We start from the raw sequence: 23,972 nt of genomic DNA, 5'->3' as shown, positions 1-23,972 counted from the left end.
CGTTAACGGGATGATATCGTTTAAAGAAGCATTTTGGCTGTTTTGGCGTTTTTATTATATATGGCGTTTTTATTATATAACAATCAACTGAAAATAAAAATAGAAAAAAGAATACATAAACAATTGATCTTCCAAATCTTCACTGTCACCAGTCTCTTTCTTCTTTTTTGAATCATGTTAACTGGCTGGTTCGACTTTCATATGATTCATTTTTTTTTCAAGTAGTTTTTTGTGTGGCTGTTTGGAAGCACACAGTCTGACATCAGCATCTTTTTCTTGAAGATTTATCCATCTCATGCAGCAAAATGTTATTGAGTTTAGACCCTTCAGCCAACAATCTTGAATTTCACAATGAACGATGTTTGATTTTTTTAACTTTTTTGGCGTTTTACCGATAAAAAGAACGCCACGAAATAAGAGCACCTTAAACCTCAAAATTTGATCATGCTAAAATCAATAATGTTTTGTTGTATGAGATGGACAACATTGTTAATCCTCGGTTAAGAAAGATAACTGATAATTTTGTCCACCCCATACAACTAAACTTTATTGACAACAAATCTCAATAATGTTTTTGTATGTTCTATCGTTATAAATTGGATGGAAGTTGAGGATAATTCAATAAGATTTTACTCAATGAAATGGACAATATCCTCACTTAAGGATTTTGTCCATTTCATTGAGCGAAATCTTACAGACAACCAAACTGAATTTTAAAAAAACGTTTTGGGTTAGAAGATATTTGATGTTTGGGTTTTTTGGCGTTTATAAGGCGAATGGGATATATCAAATATAGCATTTGGATTTTTGTGTGTGTTTTTAATTGAAGGTCTGAGATGTTGTATATATAGGATTTTTTGGCGGTCTTTTAGGCGGGATTTTACTATAATTAAGTTTGGTGTTTTATATCTAATGGTGTTTTTACTTAGAATGGTCTGTGATTTTTATTTTTGGCATTTTATTTCATGAGATGGCGTTTATACCTTAATGAAGCGCGTCCATGTAATAAAATTGATGTTATTTACGAAAACGCCACCACGCCAATCTAGTCCATAGATTGTTTTGATCGGATGATCGATAAGCGTTCTCACCGTTCTCACACTATCTACCGTTTTTTTTTCTAAATCCCGACCCTATATATATAAACACGAAGGGATGGATCATGAGAAAACTTCTCTTTGTGAGAAAACCTGATAAAACTCTGTCTAATCATTAGTAAACCCTAAACCTTAAACCATAATCCCTAAACTTTAAGATAAAAGCCATAAACCCCAAAAAAACTATAACTAAAAGCCAAACCCTAAAGGCTAACGCCTATAAGCTAAATGCTAAAGCTAAACCATAAAAGCTAATATCTAAACTCTAAGGGGGAAGGGGCACTCCACGGGTAGGGGATCAAGGGTTCGAACTAGTGCCATAACACCGCCGCCACCCCTTAGGGTAAGCAAGGCAGGTTGGTTAAGCTAGTGGCTTTACTAGTGCAAGGGTAGAGTTTGTTTGAGGAGCACGTTGACCTTGGGACTGGTGGGTGGGTTTTGATTGGTTGGGGCATTAAACCTTTTTTAAATTAAAAAATAAAATAAAATAGTTTATGGCATGGCTAGGTGCCGTCAATGTTTACTAGCTGATGGGTACTTTATGCCAAATTTGACATGACGGGTGTTGGTTGGTTGGGGCTAGGGTTCATACCCTTGAGTGCCCCTTACTCCCTAAAATAAACCCTAGAAATTAAACGCAATAAAAATAACACAAATATCAATCGTTTGACAAAATTTTCTCATGAAGAAAGAGTTTTCTCATCAACATCTCTCTCTCTCTCTCTCTCTCTCTATATATATATATATATATATATATATATATATATATATATATATTGTGTATCATTATTTTACAAAAGCTAAAAAACTAAGAAAGTGTAGAAATAATCTCAGCCACAAAAGTTTCGTGATTTTTGACGAAAATTGATATGGTTGCATTTTTGTAAAAATAAACTATTAGGAGGAGCAAAATCGGAAGATTCAAGCAAAAAGGTTGCACTTCTTATTTTTTTAAATACATCATAAAAACAAGTGTTTTTTAATCTTTCAAACGGGTATGCTATTGCTATACTTTTGAATAAAAAACGACATAAATTATGGTTCATAAAAGTGGTTTTTATGGCGTTTTTTAAAATTATGCAATTGTTTTTGGTGTAATTTCTTCGTACGTAGCGATTCTATTGCGCTTATATTATTTATTATTTTTTTATACAATTCTATGGCGTTTTTCAAACTTATTTCTTCGTACCATCTTTTTTTTTCTCTTCGTACGTAGCGATTTTATTGTGCTTATTTCTTCGTACCATATTTTCAGTTACTGTGTGTATTTACTGTTTTTGTTCAGCTTTATCAGTCTAGGGTGATAGATGTCCCATCTTCCAAGTTTGGCGTTTTTTTTAATGGCGTTATGTAGACCAAGATGACAAAATATAATAACAGAGAAAATATTAAAAAGGAAAAATATTTTTTATTATTTTTGACTTTTTGTAACAAATAACTTTTTGTAGTATTTTTTTGGTGTTTTAAAACTAAATGGATAAATATAGCATTTTATTATCTTAAAAAAAGAGTACACAAAAGAAAACCAAAAAAATTAAAAATTGAGACTCCTCGTCAGAAGGTACTTTATCTGAGAAGTATCCATCACTTCCTTCGTCTTCTTCCTTGGAGTCTTCATCTAGACTTTCATCCATGTCATCACTTTCACTTTCATCGGCTTCTTGTTGTTGATGATTCTGAAGCCTCCATTTGAACATGTCCTACATCAATGCCATTTTTAAGTCCATGTCTGTGTTCAAACAAGTGGCGTTGTGTATAACAACCCTCCTAAAAATATTTCCGATACCCCTAACATATTTAGAATGCCCCTATATGCCTTAAAATACACCCCGTATACGTATAACGGCCCTAAATACCTTTATATAATTAAAAATAAAATAAAATCAAAATCCTGGTGTCGCTCGCGGGCCGCGAAGACCATAGTGGTCTATTACGTGGGTCGCGACAGCTCGAGATCAGGGCGACACCCTGAGCCGCCACGTGGCAACGACGTGTTGGGTCTAGGGTTTTAGTCGGACAAGCTAGGGCCTACCTTAGTTGGCCTCGCGGGCCGCGAAGCCATTTGCTGAAACCTTCGCGTGGCGCGACAAAGTGTCGAACAGACACTATAAATAGCAACCATCGGCCTTCAGGTTACAGTCGCTGATTCCCTCGATTCTCTCTCAATTTCTGCATAGTAGACATAATCTCCGGGCATTATACCCCCCTAATTAACGAAGTTCTGCCTCGTTGTAAGTATCATAACCCCCGATTACGTATTAGATACGATACCCGATTGATATAGTGCTCCATAACGGCTGTCGAGGTTCTGCCCGACGTAGTCGTTGGAGTTCTGTGTCGGGGAGGGTATAACTAATGTAAATATTGGGTTATTATACTAACACGTGTGCATTGTTTAATTAATAGATTATAACCAGGAAAATCACAGGAAAAACCCTAAAGTTGCAATGTGAGTAATATCCTTTTCACAAACTGTGTTTACAAAACCTCAAATGTTTTACATTATATTAAACAGTGATTGAGTATTTGTATTCTACAATTATCGTCGGTATGTTGGGGTTTTGTATACAAAATTAGTTACTACACTGTGAGTAGTAACATGACCACAAGTCGGATTGACAGTACCGTGGGTGGTAATTAAGGTAGAAAAATAAACAAATGTAATTGCGAGATCGCCCTCAATACTGTAAAACTGTTTTACTTGTCTTGATTAAATTGGGATTCAGTCACCGGTATTTCCCACTGACAAAATGTTTTTAAACGCGTTTCAGGTAACAAAATGTGAAAACCAAATAGAAGCCAGTTGGACAGCACTGAAGGCTTGGAAAAGTGGCTATAAAAGTTACCTAAATAAAGAAGATGTTTTTATTTCAATAAAATAGGGTTCATCCCTATAAATCAGTTTGTAATGAAAACTTGGGTTTTATCCCAATATATTTATTAATATAAAATGTGGTGTTTTACTCTGATAAAATATTTCCTAACTACGGTCCTGATAAAATTTCCGCTGCCAAATAATGATAAACACTGATACCACTGATACTGGCCGCGGTCGCCCGTTCCCGGTAAATAGGGGACGTGGGTTGCGACAGAAGGTGGTATCAGAGCTACAGCCACTGATTCAGCCACAGAAGTGTTCTGCTGACACCAAAACTTATTCATTTTGTTAGGAAATAATCTACGTTGTTATGTGCATAACTGTATATTATTGTTTTATGTTATTTGACAATTTTTTAGTTTACAGTATGAGCGACCAAGGACATTCAGACGCTTACCGCCAGTTGTCCAGCTCTCCTAGGGACGAAGGAACCTCTTCACAGCCTACCCCTTCGGGGTATTCGGCTGATACCGAAGAAGGGATTTTCGTGTTCGAAGCACAATCTGAAGAGCCATTCCCTCCCAAGAAAAGAGGATGGTTCAGTAGAGGAGCTCACGAGCGTAGAAAAAAGGATGAAAAAGTTATAGCAACAGCGAGCTTTAGCAGCCGCTAATAGAGAAATGAGCTCTCAGGATATAATCAATAGGAGACTGGCGAACTTCCACATACTAGCAACCACAGCCGCCGATCCAAATCTAGAACAACTCATAGCACCCCAACTGTTACCATTGTTTCCCACACAACCTATGGAAATCGAAGCCAACCTAGAAAACCAAATCCCAGCACCTGCTTTTGACCCAACTGAGATCCCTAGAGTACCAGGACCCCATCCCCCAGACTATGACACATGGTTTGACGACCATAGGGATTATGAGCAAAGCTACCCAATACCAGACGAACCCATGCAAAACCTAGCACCTTACCCAGACCTTAACCCTCTAGACCCCTATTTTGATAATGACCAATATATCAGGGGAACTCTAGAAAACCCGTACCCTTACCAAGAACCCATGCCCCAGTTTCCTGACCAGATACCAGCACCCGCACCACCCATGAACACTGAGAATGTGCAAGAAGTCCGAACCTTTGGTGAGGAGATTTTAGAAGGAAGTGAAAGGATGAGACAAATAGGTGAAAGGCTCGTCTAGAAATATAACGAGCGTAATATGCAATTCTTGATGAACCCATACCAGTAATAGTAATAATAATAATAATATATATATATATGTGTGTATGTTTGAATATATATATATATATATATATATATATATATATATATATATATATATATATATATATATATATATATAGGGGATGGATCATGAGAAAACTAGTTTAAATGAGAAAACCAAAAAACTAACTAAAAGAGCCTAAAAAACATACCAATTTTTTTTTAAATTTTTATAAAAAAAATCGCAGGTTTTTATGAATGAAAAAAAGTTTTCAAAATTTTTTTTTTTTTTTTGTTGTATTGCACATGTGCACTATTACGGATATAGTGCACATGTGTAGTACACATATAATGCACATGTGCAGTACAACAATTTTTTTTTTTGAAAATTTTTTTATATAACAAAACTAGCAATTTTTTTATAAAAGATAGTAAAAAAAAAAAAGAAAATTGGTATGTTTTTTAGCTTTTTTTTAGGTTTTTTTAGTTAGTTTTCTAGTTTTCTCATTTATATGTAGTTTTCTCATGATCCTCTCCCTATATATATATATATATATATATATATAGTAAAAGGTCGCAATGTTCGACGATTTTGATCAACATGCTTGTTGTGTGATTGTTTGCATTAAATATTATTTTGTAATATTAATATGTGGTAAATGTTTAAAATTCAGATGGACAACGAAGTGAATCAAAAAAACCAGAATAACGATAATAATGGAAATCAAATAGACAATAGTGCCATCCAACACGTAGTGGCACAAGGGATTATAGACGCAATGTCATATATTATCAAAACTGTTAAGGAAGTGGATAATTAAAGTAATAATGGCAGCAAACGACTACCTACTGAACCTGAATACAGCGTAAACAATGGACCAATACTTCAGGTGCCCATTCTAAAAAGAAGAAGAACCATGTCTTATGGTTGTTCTTACAAAGAATTCTGGTCTTGTAAACCAATAGCATTCTCGAGAAATGAAGGAGCCATTGCAGCTCTACGCTGGATAGAAAAGACTAAGGCAGTCTTGAAAATAAGCAAGTGCGCAGAAGATGATAAGATAATGTTTGTCTCTAATCTGTTTAAGAACTCAGCTGCAGTCCAGGGGAAGTGACCAAGTCTATAATATGGAATGGAATGAGTTTAAGAATATGGTGGAAAGGAAATTATATCCACCCAATGAAAAGGAATAGATAGCAAATAAATTCTTAAACCTTAGAATGAATGGAGTGGATAGTAAGAGTTACACTACTACGTTCTTCGAATATGCTAGAATAGTGCCAACCCTCGCATCACCAGAACCAGTATTAATCTCCCGTTACATCTGGGGATTAATTGGTGAGATTAGGCATGTAGTCAAGGCAGCTAGACCACAAACTATAGAAAAAGCTGTAGAACTAGCAAACACATTGACTGATGAATTAGTGCATACACAAGAAGAGAACCAGAGGAGGAACCTAGCTCAAAGGCTTACCCAGGAATTTCGCTACGGTAGTTCCAACCGTGGGAAAAACGTAGGTTCTACCTCTGCACCTTACTGTAAGACCTGCAAGAAGAAACATTCAGGAAGATGCTCCACTTACTGCAACTTCTGCAAGATACCAGGACACAAGGAAGAAGATTGTAGGAAGAAACCAAGTAACGGAGTGTGCTTCAACTGTGGAGAAAAAGGTCATATCAAGCCAAACTGTCCGAAACTAGCTCCGGCCACAAACAACAAGACTACTAAGAATGCTAGAGCATTTGTTCTGATTGCGGAAGAAACAAAGATGATCCCGGACGTGATCGCCGATACGTTTTTAGTTAATGATGTTTTTGCTAAACTATTATTTGACTCTGGAGTGAACCAAAGTTTTATTAATACTTCATTTTGCAAACTTCTCAATCAACCATTAACTAAACTCCAACAAGAATGTCTAGTAGAGACAGCAAATGGGGAAACCATTAAGATCATAGAAATCTTGCAGGGAGCAAGAATAGAATTTTTAAACCAAAAGTTTGTTGCAAATCTTGATCCAATGAATCTGGCAGGATTTGATGTTGTATTAGGAATTGATTGGTTAATAGCCAATAAAGCCAATATTCTATGTGATCAAAAGTTAATCCAAGTAAATTCACTAAAAGGTGAAAAGATCACAATTAAAGGAGATAAGCCATCTAGATCCACAAAATTCATCTCTGTGATGAAAATGGCCAGTTTTGCCAGAAAAGGATCAATAGTGTATTTGATTTCCATAATCATTAACACTAAAGGAAAAGAACTGAAAGATATTCCAGTAATATCACAATTTCCAGATGTGTTTCCAGAAGAATTGCCAGGATTACCGCCAGATAGGGAAGTTGAATTCAGAATCCATCTGCTACCAGGAACAGCACCAATTGCCAAAGCACCCTACCGTTTGGCACCAGCAGAAATGCAAGAATTGAAAAAACAGTTAGACGAACTGTTAGAAAAAGGATTTATATAGCCAAGCTCATCACCATGGGGAGCACCAATCTTATTCGTCAAGAAGAAAGACGGGTCGATGCGTATGTGCATTGATTACCATGAATTGAACAAGGTCACGATTAAAAATCGGTACCCATTACCGAGAATCGATGATCTGTTTGATCAATAGCAAGGAGCTTGATTTTTCTCTAAAATCGATTTACGCTCAGGATATCATCAATTAAAGGTACAGGAAGAGGACATTCCTAAGACCGCTTTTAGAACAAGGTATGGCCATTATGAATTTACTGTCATGCCATTTGGTTTAACCAATGCCCCAGCCGCATTTATGGAGATGATGAACCGAATATGTAAGCCATATTTGGATAAATTCATAATTGTTTTTATAGATGATATTCTCATTTACTCTAAGAGTAAAGAGGAACATGCAGTGCATCTGCATGCACTCCTAAATTTGCTGAGAAAAGAAAAGCTTTACGCTAAATTTTCAAAATGTGAATTTTGGTTAAAGGAAGTACAGTTTCTTGGACATTTAGTCAACCATGAAGGGATTCATGTGGATCCTACAAATATTGAGGCAATTACTAAATGCAAAACCCCTGAATCACCAACCGAAGTTAGAAGTTTCCCAGGATTGGCCGGTTATTATAGAAGATTTATTCGAGATTTTTCTAGAATAGACATTCCCTTAACTAAGCTAACCTGTAAGTCTGTTAAGTTTGAATGGGGACCAAAACAAGAAGAAGCATTTAGAATTCTTAAGCAAAGATTAACCAACGCACCCATATTAGTGTTACCAGAAGGAACTAAAGACTTTGTAGTCTATTGTGACGCTTCTAAGTTAGGTTATGGATGTGTGTTAATGCAACGTCAAAAGTTTATAGCTTACGCCTCTAGACAACTTAAGAATCATGAAGAGAATTATTCAACCCATGATCTAGAATTAGGAGCCATAATTTTTGCCCTGAAAATTTGGAGACATTACCTTTACGGTAGTAAGTTTACCATTTTCACCGATCATAAGAGTTTAAGGTATGTTTTCGGGCAAAAGGAGTTGAATATGAGACAAAGACGCTGGATGGAAATACTTAGTGATTATGATTGTAATATCCAGTATCATGCAGCAAAGGCAAATGTAATAGCTGATGCTTTAAGTCGAAAGTATCACGAAAAGGCAAAAAGAGTACATTCTCTTAAATTAAATCTACAGATAGATTTAAATGAACAGATTAGAAAAGCACAAGAATCAGTAATTAAGAACGATACTGAGAAATTAAAAGGAATGATAAAAGAGTTAGAACAAGGAACAGATGGAATTTGGAGATTCCATAAGAAAAGGATGTGGATACCTAAACTAGGAAACCTGCGCCACCAAATATTAGAAGAAGCCCATAAGTCTAAGTATACGATACATCCTGGAAGTGATAAGATGTATCAAGACTTAAGAAATAATTTCTGGTGGATAGGAATGAAAAAGGATATAGCAGCTTATGTTGCCATATGTCTAACCTGTTCACAGACCAAAGCTGAACATCAGAAACCCTCAGGTTTGCTACAGCAGTTAGAAATGCCGGTTTGAAAATGGGAATTGATAACAATGGATTTTGTTACCAAATTACCCAAAACAAGAAAAGGTAACGATAAAATCTGGGTGATTGTAGATAGGTTAACCAAATCTGCACATTTCCTACCAATGAAGGAAACTTTCAGTATGGAACAATTAGCTAAGTTATATGTAAATGAAATAGTTTCATTACATGGAATTCCTTTATCAATTGTTTCTGATAGAGATAGCCGTTTTACTTCCCATTTTTGGACAAGTTTCCAAAAAGCAATGGGAACCAAGCTAAATCTAAGCACCGCTTATCATCCTCAAACGGATGGGCAAAGCGAAAGGACAATTCAGACCATGGAAGATATGCTTAGAGCTTGTGTAATTGATTTCGGAGGAAATTGGGACGATCACTTACTATTAATAGAATTTTCCTATAATAACAGCTATCATACCAGTATCAATGCTGCACCATTCGAAGCACTTTATGGACGAAAGTGTCGAACTCCCGTCTGTTGGGCAGAGATTGGAGAAAAGCAACTATCTAGACCAGAAATAGTACAAGAAACCACAAACAAGATCATTCAAGTCAAGGAACGACTGAAAGCAGCACGCGATCGACAGAAAAGTTATGCTGATAACAGACGAAAACCATTGGAATTTCAGGTAGGAGATAAGGTATTATTAAAAGTCTCTCCTTGGAAAGGAGTGGTAAGATTCATCAAAAGGGGAAAGCTAAGCCCCAGGTATGTTTGACCTTTTGAGATTATTAGAAGAATAGGACTTGTAGCCTATCAGCTACAACTGCCAGAGGAAATGGCAGGAATACATGATGTATTTCATGTATGCAATCTCAAAAAAGTGTTTAGCCGATGAATCACTAGTAGTGCCTCTTAAGGATATAGAGGTAAATGAGAAGTTAAAATTTATAGAGAGACCTCTACAAATTGAAGACATGAAAGTCAAGAATCTCAAACACAAGAGATTAGTTCTAGTCAAAGTAAAATGGGATTCTAAGAGAGGACCATAATACACTTGGGAGCTTGAATCAGAAATGCAGAGGAAATATCCACACCTGTTCCAGTAGACCTCGTGGATGAGTTCTAAGACAAGGTGGGAAGGATATAACAACCCTCCTAAAAATATTACCGATACCCCTAACATATTTAGAATGTCCTATATGCCTTAAAATACACCCCGTATACGTATAATGGCCCTAAATACCTTTATATAATTAAAAATAAAATAAAATGAAAATCCTAGTGTCGCTCGCGGGCCGCGAAGACCATAGTGATCTCTTACGCGGGCCACAACAGCTCGAGATAGGGGCGACACCCTGAGCCGCCACGTAGCAACGACGTGTTGGGTCTAGGATTTGAGTCGGACAAGCTAGGGCCTACCCTATTTGGCCTTGCGGGCCGCGAAGCCCTTTGCTGAAACCTTCGCAGGGCGCGACAAAGTGTCGAACAGACACTATAAATAGCAACCATCGGCCTTCAGTTTACAGTCGCTGATTCCCTCGATTCTCTCTCAATTTCTGCATAGTAGACATAATCTCCGGGCATTATACCCCCCTAATTAACGAAGTTCTGCCTCGTTGTAAGTATCATAACCCCCGATTACGTATTAGATACGATACCCGATTGATATAGTGCTCCATAACGGCTGTCGAGGTTTTGCCCGACGTAGTCGTAGGAGTTCTGTGTCGGGGAGAGCATAACTAATGTAAATATTGGGTTATTATACTAACACGTGTGCATTGTTTAATTAATAGATTATAAACAGGAAAATCACAGGAAAAACCCTAAAGTTGCAAAGTGAGTAATATCCTTTTCACAAACTGTTTTTACAAAACCTCAGGTGTTTTACATTATATTAAACAGTGATTGAGTATTTGTATTCTACAATTATCGTCGGTATGTCGGGGTTTTGTATACAAAATTTGTTACTACACTGTGAGTAGTAACATGACAACAAGTCGGATTGACAGTACCGTGGGTGGTAATTAAGGTAGAAAAATAAACAAAAGTAATTGCGAGATCGCCCTCAATACTGTAAAACTGTTTTACTTGTCTTGATTAAATTGGGATTCAGTCACCAGTATTTCCCACTGACAAAATGTTTTTAAACGCGTTTCAGGTAACAAAATGTGAAAGCCAAATAGAAGCCAGCTAGACAGCACTGAAGGCTTGGAAAAATGGCTATAAAAGTTACCTAAATAAAGAAGATGTTTTTATTTCAATAAAATAGGGTTTATCCCTATAAATCAGTTTGTCATGAAAACTTGGGTTTTATCCCAATATATTTATTAATATAAAATGTGGTGTTTTACTCTGATAAATTATTTCCTAATTACGGTCCTGATGAAATTTTCGCTGCCAAATAATGATAAACACCGATACCACTGATACTAGTCGCGGCCGCCCGTTCCCGGGTAAATAGGGGACGGAGTTGCGACATTGTGCAATTCTTCCATGAACCAAATCCCCTGCTTTGTCATGATGTCTTCAAGCAGGTAGTCTTCCTGCTCTCTGTTGTTACATATAACGGTCACCATGTTTGTTTCCTCATCAAAACACCATGATGTTATGACTGGGTCCGTTTTTCCATCAGCTTTGCTTGGTCCAAATTTCCTTGTTAATGTTTTCATAAGCTTATGTGTTTCATGACATTCGTTATCCAGAGCGATGCCAAGCGATAGGATACCCCTCTGTACCTCTTCTTCCATCTTCAAAATTGCTTTGATTGTCCTAACATACACCCTCCTGTTGTCAAAATGTATGACGAATCTTCTAATTCTCAGAGTGTATCTCCATGAAACGATGGTTGCCATTTTTGGCGTTTTTTTAACTTGGCGTTTTTGGTAAAAGATGTTTTTTAGAATGATGGATTGAAGTGATTATGGAAGCGATGTTTAACGTCATTTATATAATGATGTTTTTGCCGCGTAATTTAGGAGGGAATTTTTTCTAATAAATGTTAATAATTAAGTTTCAGTTACTGTGTTGTTTCCTCTTCCTGTAATCTCCAACGCGTTTTATCACTAATTTTTGGCGTTTTGTATTTAATGGCGTTTTATTTTTTTTGAATGGCGTGTTATCATTTTTGTTGGCGTTTTGAATTTGAGCGGTAAAAGACCCTTTTACCCTTAATAAAGCGCATCCACTTGATAGAATTGGTGTTATTTACGAAAACGCCACCGCGTCAATCTAGGCCATATATTGTTTTGATCTGACGATCCATAATCGTTCTCACTGTTCTCACACTTCCCCCGTTTTCTCTAAATCCTGACCCTATATATATAGAGGCAGGTTAGCGTACAATGGCTCTTATCGTACAAAATGTACGCGATCATCCCAGTCGTACGATCTGGTGCGAATTCACTCTTGAACACGCAATTTTGCTGAAAAACCAACATGCGAAATTGTTAAAAACCAACATGCGATTTCATCATATTTACCAACATACGAAATTGCTACAAAAAAACCAACATGCGATTTCATTAAAATTACCAACACGCGATTTCCAACACGCTTTTTTATGATACACGATTTCACAATCGCGTACGAGCGTACGCAGGGGCGGACCCACATTGAAAGGATCGGGGTCCACGGACCCCAATGTTTTTTAAAAAATTAATAGATTCGGTATATTAAATTTTATTAGGACCCCATAAATATAGTTAGGTGGACTCCAATGAAAGAAAAGGAAAGCTGGTTTAGTGATAAACCTTTCACTTTAACAACAAGAGGTCATGGGTTCAATCCTTGTATAACTTGTTTTTTCTGTTTTTTTTTTAATCTAGTTCAAACCTGCCTCTGACCCGACCTGAACGAGGACCGACCCAAAAATTTTAACATTTTGTTATGAAAATTTTGAACACAAAAAAATGGACCCCATTGGAAAAAAATCATGGGTCCGCTACTGAGCGTACGATAAACCTATTAGTACACTTTATATATATATAATTTTATCCGGTGACATACTTCTGATAGATCATGAGGGTAGTGAAAGTGTAATCGGGTAATGATTAAACTTGTCTGATTCCCTCAAAAAAGGGTTTCTTTATTCACTCGAACTAGCTCGTTTTCTGTGGTGGGGTGGGGGTGCATGACTAACGTGATGCTTGGGTGGCTCACCAAACGACACCGTATGTATGATTATGGGCTGTTTATCTGTCAACTTTCACAACATGCAAGAACTTCATGACTTTCTATCATGCGCTGTTTAACTGTCAATTTTCACAACATGCATGATCTTCATGACTTTCTATATATTTCGTCTCTCTCTAATCTAATCATGTCTTACGTACCGACTTATTGTTCAATCATTACAAAAATACTATATTTTTATAATCATATTATTTAAAAGAGATGCTGTAATAACGGTTAGTGTTTACTTAACAACTATTTAGCCATAATTATGTAACAATTTTACTTTATTTTAATGTTTTACCCTTTATTTAATGATTAGAGTGTCTACAATACAAAAGCAGTAGTGAAACGTGATAATCGTTTTAACAATTCTGTGTTTTGTTTAATGTTTATCATACATGATATGATGGAGGAGTGAAAGTACATAACTGGCATGTCTCACAATTAGACTAGCTAACTATTATAATCTTTTAATATAGAATTGATTATATTTCAAAGGCCCCTCTAAAGATATATAAGTTTTTACAAGCATATTTTGGTTAATTATATAGAACTGGAGATCTAATACAAACTCCAAATAAATTATATTTTAATATAGAATTAATAATATTTCAAAGGCGCCTCTAAAATATATAAGTTTTTTACACACATATTTTTGTTAATTATAGGGTTATTGGATTTTATTACTACAAACTATTGGCTATTGGCCGCTGCCACCCCCAACTATCACTTTGACGCACGTCACCCTCAACTTGCCACTTAGTGTGCTCTGTCACCACATCGTTAACTGATCACTAACTTTAGAACCCGTTATTATACTTTTGTGGGTGTCAAAGGGATCCTAGGAAGGTTTTAGGGATCTTAGGACACCCCAGATGTATAGTAATAAGATCACAAGTTAGTGATCAGTTTACGACGTGGTGACAGAAACAAAGTGTTAAGTTGGGGGTGACGTGTATAGTTGGGGTGGCAGCGACCAATAGCCAACAGTTAGAGGTGATAAAATCCAATAACCCTTAATTATATAGAACTGGTGATCCGATACAAACTCCAAATAACTTAGAAAATAGTTCCCGCTTTATAAAGACTTGCAAAATAAATAGAAAAAACTTATATGACTAGCTTATCGAATATTTAAACTTCATTTTTACGTATTTAACAAGAACTATAATTCTATAAATGTTGTTTTTCAAGATAGTATTCATGCTTCAATAGTGGTAAGAAAATTCTTAAAAGCAGACTGCATATGCACTGCACATACATTGTTTAAAATTTGCTAATTTTTTTTTTTCTTTGGAGATAAGATCAAAACGGATTATTCCCAAACAAGTTTCTATCGGTTTTCTTATAAAGTAAGTTTTATGCCACTTCTGTATGTATACATCTGTACGTATAGATTGATGTAATGATTGGATGCTAAATAAGAAGAAACTAAAATAGATAACTTTTTATCTATTTTTAGCAAACGAAACTTATACTTATCATAATATTCGAACCGGCAATCAGCCTTCTGTGACATGATGGTTTCTCATTTTGTTTGGTTTCATCATTAGTACTTGCATCATCATCACTACAATCATCATCATCCTCATAATCACATGTTCTTCACCTCCACCGATGAAACAAGAAAAAAAATACAGAAACCAAAAATCATTAAGTAATATCTTGAATAAAGCCCAGTTTTAAACAGCTTGAGCTCGTTTCAAAAAAAATATATCAGATTTTAACGAGCCTATTTATATAAAGGTAATAATATTGATTAGTATGATATAACATATAATTATGTAATAAGTATTATTTTATTTATATGATTATAATAAAACTAACTACTAATTTATTTTATGTTAATACTTATAATTAAATTAATAAATATATGAGCAGGAATTGGGTAGAAAGCCTTATTTTCCTAAAAAGTCTAGGAAGCAATCAGAACGTAACATGTGACATTGAAGGATTTTAACTAAAAGGGCAATTGTGTAATTTGACATTTTATTTTAATTTTGGAATTTATATCTCATTAACTAACTATGCACGATTTTATGGTAACTGATTCTTCATGATTTGCGAATTACTACCAGACGTAAATATCAATCAAATTCTCATTCGGTCCTTTCACAATCTTGATCAACTTTTTTCGTAAATCATTTTTTACGTGAGAGATAGTTATGGCTTCAAACACAATTCTTGATTGCGGATATGGAAAATACACTTCTTTTTCTGTTTACTATTATCTGGTCTGTATTGATTTTTAATTATGTCTGGAAACCACTAGAATGTTCTTGACGTTGTGTTTTAACAGCAAGCAGATTCATACAGTCGTGTTTTAGCATTCAGATTCATACAGTTGTGTTTTAACAGCAAGCAGATTCATACAGTTGTCTTTTAGCATTCAGATTCATATAGTTGTGTTTTAACAGCAAGCAGAGCATACAGTTGTGTTTTAGCATTCAGATTCATACAGTTGTGTTTTAACAGCAAGCAGATTCATACAGTTGTGTTTTAACAGCAAGCAGATTCATACAGTTGTGTTTTAGCATTCAGATTCATACAGTTGTGTTTTAACAGCAAACAGATTCATACAGTTGTGTTTTAGCATTCAGATTCATACAGTTGTGTTTTAACAGCAAGCAGATTCATACGCTGTGTTTTACTATCCATGCTGGTAATGCTGGAGGATTTATTGACACTGTGTTTTAACAGCAAGCAGATTAATACGATGTGTTTTCTTGATGTGTTTCTTCATGAAGGATAGAAGGAAGAGAGAGAGAGAGAGAGAGAGAGAGAGAGAGAGAGAGGGGAGAGGGAGAGAAAGGGAGAGAGAGAGAGAGAGAAAAAAAAACCGCATGAAATATGGGGTGGTTATGGAATGACAATTATTTCCATATTTAAAACAAGCTAAATGACATATCTACCCCTGATTAATTAAATAATCCTATTTTTAAGGAAACACATATTACCAAAATGCCACCAAGATGATCTCAACCATTAAACACACCCTTGGATGGCCCAGATCGCTTCCTAGACTTTCTAGGAAAAACACACTTTCCGTAGGATCCCCACTCATAAATACATAACAACTAATTTACATAAACGAGCCGACCCTAGTTCAGTGGCGGAGCTTAAGAGGGGCCCCGGGGGGGGGGGGGGGGCAACCCCTCGAAATTTTTCGCTCAGTAGTGTTATATATGTAATTTTCGTATAGAAAATTTTGGGTATATACTTTTTCGACCCCCCGGCTTCATTGTCACGCTTCGCCACTGTCCTAGTCAATTTGATCTTCAACATTTCTAGTTATTTACGAGGTCAAACTTGAGTTTTAGATATGAAGATTGAAAAGAGTTGGAGCTTAATTTTTTTTCGAATTAAGCGAATCGAATCGAATCTGAGCTTTATCAAAACTCGGGCTCAGATATGATGTTGTTTATATGACCCTTGGCTCTATTTAATATTAACAAGTTTATTTATTTTATTTTTTTTGAAAATATTATTAACAAGTTTAGTAGCATGCTCAAGTGTTGAGGTAATGTTATACCTATAAAAGTCTTTTAATTAACGTATGTAACAAGTGTTCTTTTTTTTCTTTTGAAATAAAAATATATAATGTTTCAAAGAAATAATTAAAGAAAAATCTATTAAGTGGTATAGTTTGCTTTGATTCAGTGCCGTAAATCATGAACCAAATAACCGAGTGAGGCAATTTCCAAACATCCAAATTTCTGCAACCAAGCAAGAAGCTGATGTAATCGTCAATTGTGTATCACAAGCGTCTCTATTTTAATAATTTTATGAGAAAAGTGCCTGGATAGTTCTTGTGGATTGCTATTTTTCACATTTAGTCCCTAACTTTCTAAAGTTACATCTATAGTCCTTAATTTTTTCAATTTCGTTCCCGGATAGTTCCTGACGCGTAACTCGGTTAGTTTTTAGTGTTAGGTGCGTGTGAAATGACAAAAATATCCTTACTGTCAAATTAATAGCTAAAAACTTAAAAGAAATATAATTAATATTTTACAATATATGTGGGACCCACCACCCACCCCACCCACTTCATCTTCCCCACTCCACACTACCACCACCACCATCTCAAGCTTCGACCACCGCCACCATCTACCCCCCCCCCCCTCACCGTAACCACCACTACAACAACCACCAACCTCATGTACTCTTTTGGTCAGGTAATTCATCTTTATTTTATCCAGATTTCTTAGATAAAATACAATTGTACTTAAAAAGCAGTCAGATAATCGTTGACACACCATCATATGCACACTTCAAGCAACCATTCTCTATCTAAATCAAATTTTTAAACACCTGTAGAAGAAGATACAGACTCTGCAACTGCAAATTTGGAGTTAAAAATGGGTTCAGAAATAGAAACAGAGGTGATTCACTCATGGTCTACTCCAAGATCGTTAAGCACCAGCCTCATGTACTCCTTTGCTCAGGTAATTCATCTTCATTTTATCCAGATTTCTTAGATCAAAGTTTGCTTTTTGATTTTCCAGTTGAGATGGAGTTTGAGTTCAACGATTTTGTGTAGAAATTAGTGTTGATGTTTAGGATTTTAGGTGTTTGTGGGTCAATTTAGAGTCTGGTTGATGATAGTGATTTGAGATTTTAAGTGTTGACTAACAGAAAATTGAACTTTTGATGAAAATGAGAGAGAATCTGGTGGACTCGAATGGATTTGGTTGCAGATTGATAGTGAATGTTTTATAGTGGAGGAATTCCGGAGAGTTGGTTGAGGCAGTGGTGATGATGGTGGTGGTGGTGGTTGTGGTAGTGGTGGTTACGGTGAAGTGGGGGCGGGGGTAGATGGTGGTGGTGGTCGAAGCTGGAGATGGTGGTGGTGGTGTGGAGTGGGGAAGATGAAGTGGGTGGGATGGGTGGTGGGTCCCACATAAATTGTAAAATATTAATTATATTTTTTTTAGCTTTTTAGCTATTAGTTTGACAGTAATAGTATTTTTGTCATTTACACGCACCTAACACCAAAAACTAACCTAGTTACACGTCAGGGACTATCCGGGAACGAAATTGAAAAAGTTGGGGACCATAGGTATAATTTTAGAAAGTTAGGGACTAAAGGTGAAAAATGGAGAAATCACAGGGACTATCCGTGCACTTTTCTCTAATTTTATCTTCAAAATTATTTTCAAGTCTTAAAATGTTATTTAATTACAACCACTATTAAGTCCTTCGTATTGCGAAGGAGGGGGTCACACTACGGTAAAAATTGATACGCGAAGTTAAAAACGAAATATACAGTTAATTGCATAATAATATTAATATAATACAAAAACTACAACCAACATTTAAAGTTTATTACACAAAACCTATTCTATTTTATTAACGACATGAATGTCGACATAACGTCCTCTAAGTGCGTCTAGGGGCACCTGCAACTCCGCATGTTTCTTCCTAACGCTAGCCACCCTTTCGGTCAATTCATTTAGCTTCTTGGTGATACGACAATATGACGCTACCACATCTTCCAACACCTTTCGAAACATTCAAAAACTTGTTGATCCTCTTCCAAAGTCGACACCTGATATGTACAAAGCTCAATTAAACATGATAATAAACAAATCAATAACTAAAACTAAAGCAAACTTAATGCATGATAATTTAGTAGATAGGTTCCAAAATATTGGTGCAACTGGAAGCTTCTTTCAAGCCACCTTAGTCACCACAACCATTGTCACATATTATTCATCAACGCCCTTTAGCTTACAAATCTGATTCAAATAAGAAATGACAAAACAACAAAGCGAATGTCATTAGTAAGGTTCAGAAAACTTGGCTGCAACCGGTTGTCTCTTCAAGGCCGTGTCAGTTTCCTAGCTGAAGAACAACATCATCATCGCTTACACAACCTAAAACACAGGTTAACAACAGTAATCACCAAAAAGCAAGTTGCTGATCAACAAAAAGAAAGCAACACAACTGATTGGTGTACTCCTGTATACTAAACCAATATATAACAAAATAATACCCAAGTACAATACCATTAAACTCAAAAGAACCAAACACTATCACAAACAACACTCCAATGCATAAACAACTTACAAATCAACAATATAGAAGTGGCCACGTTTTATAACTTGAAACCCACAAATGTATAACAAAACAATAACCATGTAGAAGACCCTAATGCAGAAAACAATCATAAAGCCAAGAGTACAACACAACCATGCATTATGTTTTATCTATTTTTCACGCCAAATACATAATAATGCCACTAATTTAATATTCCAGACTTATTGGAACAATTTTAGTGTTATATAGTGTACCAGATAATCACCAACGTTCGTTTTAGACATTTTCACCGTTAAGCGATACAGCTATTTCTAACGATTATCAAATTCAATCCCATACATTTAACCGGACGTTGCTAGACTTTGTGGACTCAATTAATCATCAATTAAGTCTAATGTACATAACTAATGCAAAAAAATGTTTAATTAGATGTACGGATAATGTCTCGGATTTACCTATTGTCACCATGTTCCTGAAACTAGAAAGAATCTTCCATCCGTCTAGAAAGTTTTCTTAGAAAACAATGTTTTCTTTGAATTTCATTCTACTTCTTTTTTGTGAAAGATGAGTCTACATGCACTGCCCTTCTCACGAGACCCGGTGAGCACGATCTTTACATTATTCGTCTTCCACATCTCCATACTTTTAATGAACTTGCTTTCTTTGCTATGCGAGCATTTTCTACCATTTGGCACAAGAGGCTTAATCATCCACATCATTGTGTTGTTCAATTTATGTTGTCCAGTTCACTTCTCGTTTCTACAAAATCAAATATCATTTCTTGTACTACTTTCCTTTGGGCAAATCTACTAAGCAACATTTATGTAATTCCAATTTTTGTGGTTCAGATTACTTTAATTTACTATATTGTGATGTTGGGGCCCTATGCTTCTCCTATCATCGGATGGCCACCAATAATTTATGATTTATGTTGATCAATTCTTTCTTTATATGTCGATCTTTTCGTTAACACAGAAGTTTGGTGTTCACAATCTTTAATACAAGCTTTGTCTTCATAATTGAACGACAATTCAACACCAAAATCAAACAAATGCAAACCAATTGGGCGGTGGATTTCGTCCTTTGGCCAACTTCTTTACATTTCTTTGAATCGTCCACCGATTGTCATGTCCACATACAAGTAAGCAAAACAACTTTTCGAACACCACCATCCATTTGTCGTTGAAATTGCCCTTACTCTTTTCTAACAATATTCTATCATCCAACAAATCTCCCTTTGAACATCTCTTTTGCCAGCATCTTGAATGCTCATGCCTTTGAATAACTCTTTCGCTGATATCCTGACTACTCATTCCTTCGTGTGTTCAGCTGTTAATGTTTTCTGCATCATCGACCATACAATCCTCACAAAATGGATTTCCGTTCCACCTCTTATATATTCCTTGGATATAGTCCCAAGCATCATGGTTATAGATGTCTAGATCCTACAACATATCACATCTATACTGCTCGACATGTTTGATTTCTAGAAAACAACTTTCCTTTTCATGCTATCCCTCAATCTATTCCTCCAAGTCCATCAAATACTTACATAAACGCTTACACGTTGTTTTTCTAATTTTACTATTCCACCTGATGACATTTTTAACTCGTCCTCTCTTACACCCTCACCTCTCTACACACCTCCTACACCAAGCACTCCCAAATCTCCTAAATTTCCTTATCCTTCCTTGTTAGTGCATATTTTGTATGTCCGCCACTGTGCGAATAGGCTAGATAGAGCGTCTGTTGGATATTGTATAGATTATTGCGAAAACGGGCCGGATTTAAAATGTATGTACCCATTCGTACGAAAGGGTCATCAAGTCGTCCGTGTCACATTCGCAAGAGAGGAGCCCACTCGTCCCAGGTGCATTCGGACGAATGGGCATTGCCTATAAATATAGGACTTGGGCTCCTCATTTCACAAGTTTTGGTTCCCAAAGGGGAAACGCTGGCGAAATTTCTCTGGAGTTTCGCCAGCTTGTAAAAGATGTAAACTCTTTCGGTATGAATGAAGCAAGCATTCAACCTGTGATTATTCTGCTTCTACTCCATTCTTATCAATAATATTCTACCGAATCGGTTCTATCGGGGCCAAAACTCCGTCAATCCCGCCGGATCCTGGAATCTCAATTGGTATCAGAGCTACGATACCGATTCAATCGATCTAACAGTTGATTGACTCACCTACGCTCATGAATTTTGGATTCTTAGGGGGTTTAGACGTAAAACATCAAATAAACATCGAATTGGAGGTCAATTCACGGATGGGATTTGAAATTGAAGACATTATTAGTTTCGGAATTGATTTTCGCACATATCTGTGAAGTTTCATCATGAAATTCGCAGAAATAAAGATTCTGGATCGAAAAATGTGATTGGGAATGTTTGTCACACCCCAACCAATGGCGGAATCATCGGAGTGGGACGAAGAAAGATTGCTCATCACACATAACACTATTTGTGACAATAAATAAATCAAAACCGTTTTCATTTCATCATTCAAAAGAGTTACAATACATGGAAACACAAGTACAACATGTTCAATACATGAAACAACATAACAACAAGAACAAAATTGATACAACATATTAAACCTAAGACGTCTATATGTGTATCTAGGCATCATCACTACTTCGGTTTCATATCATCGTCATCCTCAACCTATAACATGTTTAAAATAAAGTTCAATTCAAAAGCAAAGGCGAGTATACAGGTCTTTATACATAGCATAAGAAAAAGTTTAAACCACATGACAAGATTTTGAAACAAGATAAACAATAAAATCGACATGTATTTAACTAATCAAACCAATAATGAAACGCAATAAGCTCTTGACATAACCCAAAGTTTACAGGTGGTGCGTTAATCCTATAGCGCTATATATGTCAAGGATAGGCTCGTACGAAGTTAATAAGTCTAACATAAAACGTATAACCCCAAGTTTAAAGTATCAAGTAACAAGTATGCATGCATGTATAAGGAATGTTTGTGCATTTAAGAATAAAGTTTAAGTGGAAGTTTATAGTTTAACATGTTACACCCCAAAAGGTGGTAAACGAAAAGGGGGTTCAAGTATACTCACAAAATTGTTAATTCTTCCGATTATCCAAGTGTTGACGAGTGAATGAGTTTAGGAGGTTGAATGTATACAGATTGGAGTTCAAGGTAAGTTTAAAGTCGGAATTCGGAATTTAAAAGTATATGGAAAGTAAATATTTATGAGAAAATAACCATCTAGCACATAATACTCGTTTTTGACACTATTAAACCCATAGGGGTTTGAATGTTTTCAGGGGTTAAAGTACCCATTAGAATCGTAACGAGAAATAAGTTCTTAGATGGTGTAACTTAGTATTTTGACAAATAACCATTAGATTATCATCAAAGATTCGGTTACTATAGGTTTTATATACTCTATATAGTATATAACATAAGTCTTAGTCCATCAAGTATAACAATATTATCATGGAAGTCATGCATAGAGGTAGGAAGATAAATCTTCCATTTTAAGACCTCTTTTGTATTCATCAATACACAAGTTGTCACAAGACAACAAGGATAGTCATGAATATACAATAAGGAATTGAAATAAACTAATTAACTAACTAAGAAGAAAACATCAAGTGATGTGTGGATTTGTAAGTAGGATGGCCCAAGCTATCCAAATAATCACACATATTCAAGTTCAAGACTTGTTCATCACTTTTGGGTTAAAACCCTTTTAAAACAGAAAGTTTTGAGGCTTAAAACCTCTGGATTTTGTATGTTACAACCTTGTTTTTAAGCACACATAATCATAGTCTTGATTAGTGGCATAAGGACATAGGAATGTATACAGAAAATATAAGTTCATGTATTCCACACTTTGTATAGGATGAAGAAGTGAAAAAGATGGAAGAAAGGTGAAGAAAAGTGCTCATTTAGCACTTAGAATAATATGTCCAAAACTTGCATTTTCAGCTGAGATTAGAGTTTTTTGAGAGGGTAAATGAGTTGGAAAAATGAAAATGAGTGTTGGGAGGCTTGGTTTTATAGTTGAGTGAGGTTAGGTGAGTGTTTAATGAGGTTTAGAAGCCCATTGGTGGAGAATGGAGGTGGAGGTTGGAGCCATAAATACAAGATTCAAAATTTATATTTTAGGGTGGAGGTTGGAGCCAAAAATGCAGATTCAAAACGTGGGTTTCAGGGGAGGTTTGGATTTTTGTCACAAATGGTCCCTCAAGTTTGATAAGTATGAAATTAGGGCCCCAAAGTTAGGTTTTAGGGTGTTTTCGAGTGCTTTTCGCGTAGTTTCAAGCGTGTAACAAGCATACAAGTGTCGTAAACTTAATAGTGATGTCATGTATGTCCATGTATGTGAAATTATGTAAAAAAAGTATCGGTAATGCCGGTTGTAACACATAGTTGTCAGTTATCGCATAAAATGCAAGTATAGGAGATTTACGATCTATAACACATAATTGTAAGTATAATTAATATGTCGAAGGTGGTTACAAGTATAATATGATGTATAATAAGTATTGGAATCATTAATTGTTGGTTAATCACAAGTATTGCACGTAAACGCGTTGAAAGTCGGTTATTTGCACGTATCGTCACATAGTTTCGAATTAGGGTTCGTTGCT

General features: G+C 35.8%; 1 protein-coding gene across 1 annotated transcript; it reads left to right on the top strand.

Moving 5' to 3' along the window:
• The first annotated feature begins 4,595 nt into the window (after nucleotides 1-4,595).
• Nucleotides 4,596-5,123, top strand: LOC110876378 (alpha/beta-gliadin A-III-like). Its single transcript, XM_022124551.1, has one exon. It carries the CDS (start codon nucleotides 4,596-4,598, stop codon nucleotides 5,121-5,123), a length of 528 nt encoding a protein of 175 aa, XP_021980243.1.
• Nucleotides 5,124-23,972: the final 18,849 nt, after the last annotated feature.

This window comes from Helianthus annuus, chromosome 9, assembly GCF_002127325.2.
Source record: "Helianthus annuus cultivar XRQ/B chromosome 9, HanXRQr2.0-SUNRISE, whole genome shotgun sequence".
In the NCBI taxonomy this organism is placed as follows: Eukaryota; Viridiplantae; Streptophyta; class Magnoliopsida; order Asterales; family Asteraceae; genus Helianthus; species Helianthus annuus.
The sequence above is the reverse complement of the archived record's forward strand: the minus strand, read 5'-3'. Positions and strand labels throughout refer to the sequence as shown.

Coding starts and splice junctions, on each gene's coding strand:
- LOC110876378 (XM_022124551.1), top strand. CDS start 4,596: ATGAGCTCTCAGGATATAATCAATAGGAGACTGGCGAACTTCCACATA.